Source organism: Castanea sativa, chromosome 12 (genome assembly GCF_040712315.1).
Source record: "Castanea sativa cultivar Marrone di Chiusa Pesio chromosome 12, ASM4071231v1".
In the NCBI taxonomy this organism is placed as follows: Eukaryota; Viridiplantae; Streptophyta; class Magnoliopsida; order Fagales; family Fagaceae; genus Castanea; species Castanea sativa.
Genome location: NC_134024.1, coordinates 47,886,432 through 47,889,634, shown reverse-complemented (window position 1 = coordinate 47,889,634; position 3,203 = coordinate 47,886,432). Strand labels below are relative to the sequence as shown.

Sequence of the window (3,203 nt, the reverse complement as noted above, 5' to 3'; positions counted from 1 at the left end):
CCTAAATGTGAGCCAACCACACCTCTTTTTTCTAGTTAGATATATGTTTTTTAAACAGATTTTGGGTTTATAGAAATTAAGAGTTATATAGGAAGACATTGATATAACATGTTGCGACTCTATTTTTTTGTTAACCCAAAAGTTTTAGGTTAGTGAATTTCAATCCAACTATATCATATTAATTACTCACTCTTGTTATTATTATTTGACATGAGACTTAACAACTTTAACAAACAATAGTGTATCATACTTAGAAAAGTTTCACAGTATGAATGGATGGTTATTTATTGGATTAGGTGGAGTTAAAATAAAATTTTTAATGTTAGAAATTATGTTGTAATCAGCATATAAAGGGCTATAGCTAGTTTCTAGTAACGGTAAAAAGCTAACATGATGGGTTGTAAATGAAGGTAGTTTTTGTCTTGTTGTATATGTGTTTGATGGTGTCCCTATCTAGTTCAAGGAAAATTTAGATAGGTTTTGACAAATTTGGCAATAGCGTTACTGCATTAGCACTTTAGCTTTCCGTTGGGAAAGCACGAGTGGAGGAATGTCCATATCTCAAACATGTCACACCCCTTGCGAAATCTGGGTTGTAAACTGAGGGTCTTGACTCTTTGAGTGCTCTAGTACTTTCAATTTTGGCCCAAAGATCAAACTTTTGCTAATTAATGGGCATAATATTTTATAACAGTGATTAAGAAAGTTCCAAACATCAAGAACATGTTAACAAAACTGTATTAAGAGGTTTCCCTAAATAATTTCCAGACACTAATCAGGGAGTCTGTTAGCCAAATTGGTCTTGATATGATGTACCATGCTAAACAATCCTCTAATTTTTGATAAGCAAAATCATACCAAAAGAATTAGATGACATGCCTTAAATGGTTGAGTGTTATTTACACATCTTTAATGTATATACAACAACCAACAACTAAGCCTTAACCCCAATATCTTTCATGTGAAAAAGCAAGTAGCCTTAATCCCAATTTCTTTCATGTGAAAAAAGCAAGTACTATGACATGAAGCTGCAGAATTTTCCATTTCCGTATCTAATGGTATAAACTTCCTAAAAAGTTGTTCCTTGGATATAATTGAATTTATGGGATTCCATACAATTGTCAAATAGGAATTGGTAGGTCGTTTATGCAAATCAAAACAAAAAAAGAGAAGAAAAAGAAAAAGAAAACATGGTGGTTACGGATAGACAAGAAAGAAAAAATGATGTTTCTAAAGTAGCTTTTTCTTTCTAGTGGTAGTTAGTCTAGTCTCTCTCTCCTTAAGTCTCTCCCCTTTATTCACGCCGTTCTCACATCCAATTTTCATACTTTTTCTCTTCCATTACTATAACAAAAACAAACAAGAAGAAAAGTTTCACTCATCTCCATTCCAAACCATTCCTTCACATTCTCTTTTAGAAGAGAGAACCAAGAGAGAAAATGTCTGAGTTTTCTTTCTCATCAAGCAACTCCAAGAAGACTGAATTCTCTAGTCTTCTCCTCTCTGACTTGTTCCATATTTGTTTCTTCATTCTCTCTCACCCTCTTTACTTCTCTTACTTCATCTTCTTCTCCCCATATCTTCTCAAGCTCCTATCTTTCCTCTCTCCTCTCTTTATCACCACTTTTCTCCTCCTCCTCCTCATTCTTCTCACGGTCTCTCCAAACCTTATCCAAGAAAACTCTCACTCTGACTTGTCTGAATATTCCAAGGTTGGTTTTCTTGTTACAACATACCAAACTGTTTTACAAGGGTTGCAGCCTCAAGTGGATGATGAAAATGAAAACTTCCAACAATTTGAGGAATTTGAAGTGTATAAGATTGTGTTTGATACGTCAAGTTTCGAATTTAGAGAAGACCCAGATGAAGTTCTGGAGTTGGAAGTCAAAGAAGTTTGCTCAACGGTCCTTGAAGCACCTGTTGAAAAGACATTAGAATGCTTTTTGCAAGAAAAGGAGGAATTGGAAAATATGTTAGGTGAGAAAGAAGAGAAAGATGAGAAAGAAGTCAAACAACAAGGCGTGGAGTCCTATAAAGTCGAAGAACAAGAGGAAAAAGAAAAACCAACCGCGTTGATGAGAAGCGAATCCAATGCAACGCATGTTAAAGTAAATGACACCAAAGTGAGCTCCCAAAGACCAGGTGAAGGTAATTTGATTCCTAATAGTTCACCAGTTGTGGAGACTTACGAAACATTGTGTTCCAATCTTGGAAGTTTTGGTTCAATGAGAAAAGAGAAAGAGTGGAGGAGGACATTGGCATGCAAGCTTTTTGAGGAGAGACACAATGTGGAAGGAGGTGAAGGGATGGATTTGCTCTGGGAGACATATGAGACCGATTCGAGCAAGCTGCAGGCGAAAAGAAACACAAAGAAGGGGAAGAAAAGCGGGGTTGAGTACAATGAAGATGACGATGAGGACGAGGAAGAAGTGGACGGGCAATTGTGCTGCTTACAGGCTTTGAAGTTCTCAGCAGGGAAGATGAACTTAGGAATGGGAAGGCCTAATCTTGTCAAGATTTCCAAGGCCCTCAAAGGGATTGGATGGTTGCACAATGTCACCAGGCATGGCAAGAAGGGGTACCATTAAATTAGATTTTACTTCGTTAATGTTAAATTGGCAATAGCAAATATGTGTATTTGGTTCAAAATCACAAGTAAATATGGCCTTTTGTTTTACATTATAGTGATGGTTTTTCTTCCCTTCAATTTGGGGACAGTGTGCCAAAAATAAATAAATATAGGGAAAAAATATAAAATATCTCAAACAGTTTAAAGCTTGTTTCATATTAGGTTCCAAATTTTTAATTTTGTCAATTAAAAGTCTCAAAATTTTGAAATTGATTCAATTGAGTCACTCTCCATCTTGTTATTCATTTTCGTTATGGTGGGGCAGTAATGGAGTAGATAAAATGGGAAAACAATTGATAAAATTTGTGTCTCACCAAAGTCAATTTTGAATTTCTGACAATCATTTTTCTCTTTCTACCCTCTATGTTCAATAGCTTTATTTCTTGTTTTTCTCTATTTTGTTACTGTCCAAAATAACAAAGATGGATAACGAAGATGAACATAAGTTTTAATCTTGAAACGATTTCATAAACTTGAGACTTAAGTAAAAAATTAAAAACTTAAACCTTAATCTGAAATATATGAGATTAAGAGGGCCTTTTAATGTAATTTTTCCAAGAAATAATTTGTACAC

The 3,203-nt window shown here is 34.9% G+C and overlaps 1 protein-coding gene across 1 annotated transcript; it reads left to right on the top strand.

Annotated features, from left to right (window-relative positions):
- The first annotated feature begins 1,265 nt into the window (after nucleotides 1-1,265).
- On the top strand, nucleotides 1,266-2,705 carry LOC142618965 (uncharacterized). The gene has a single exon (XM_075792035.1). It carries the CDS (start codon nucleotides 1,440-1,442, stop codon nucleotides 2,586-2,588), a length of 1,149 nt encoding a protein of 382 aa, XP_075648150.1. The 5' UTR covers nucleotides 1,266-1,439; the 3' UTR covers nucleotides 2,589-2,705.
- The last annotated feature ends 498 nt before the right edge of the window (nucleotides 2,706-3,203 follow it).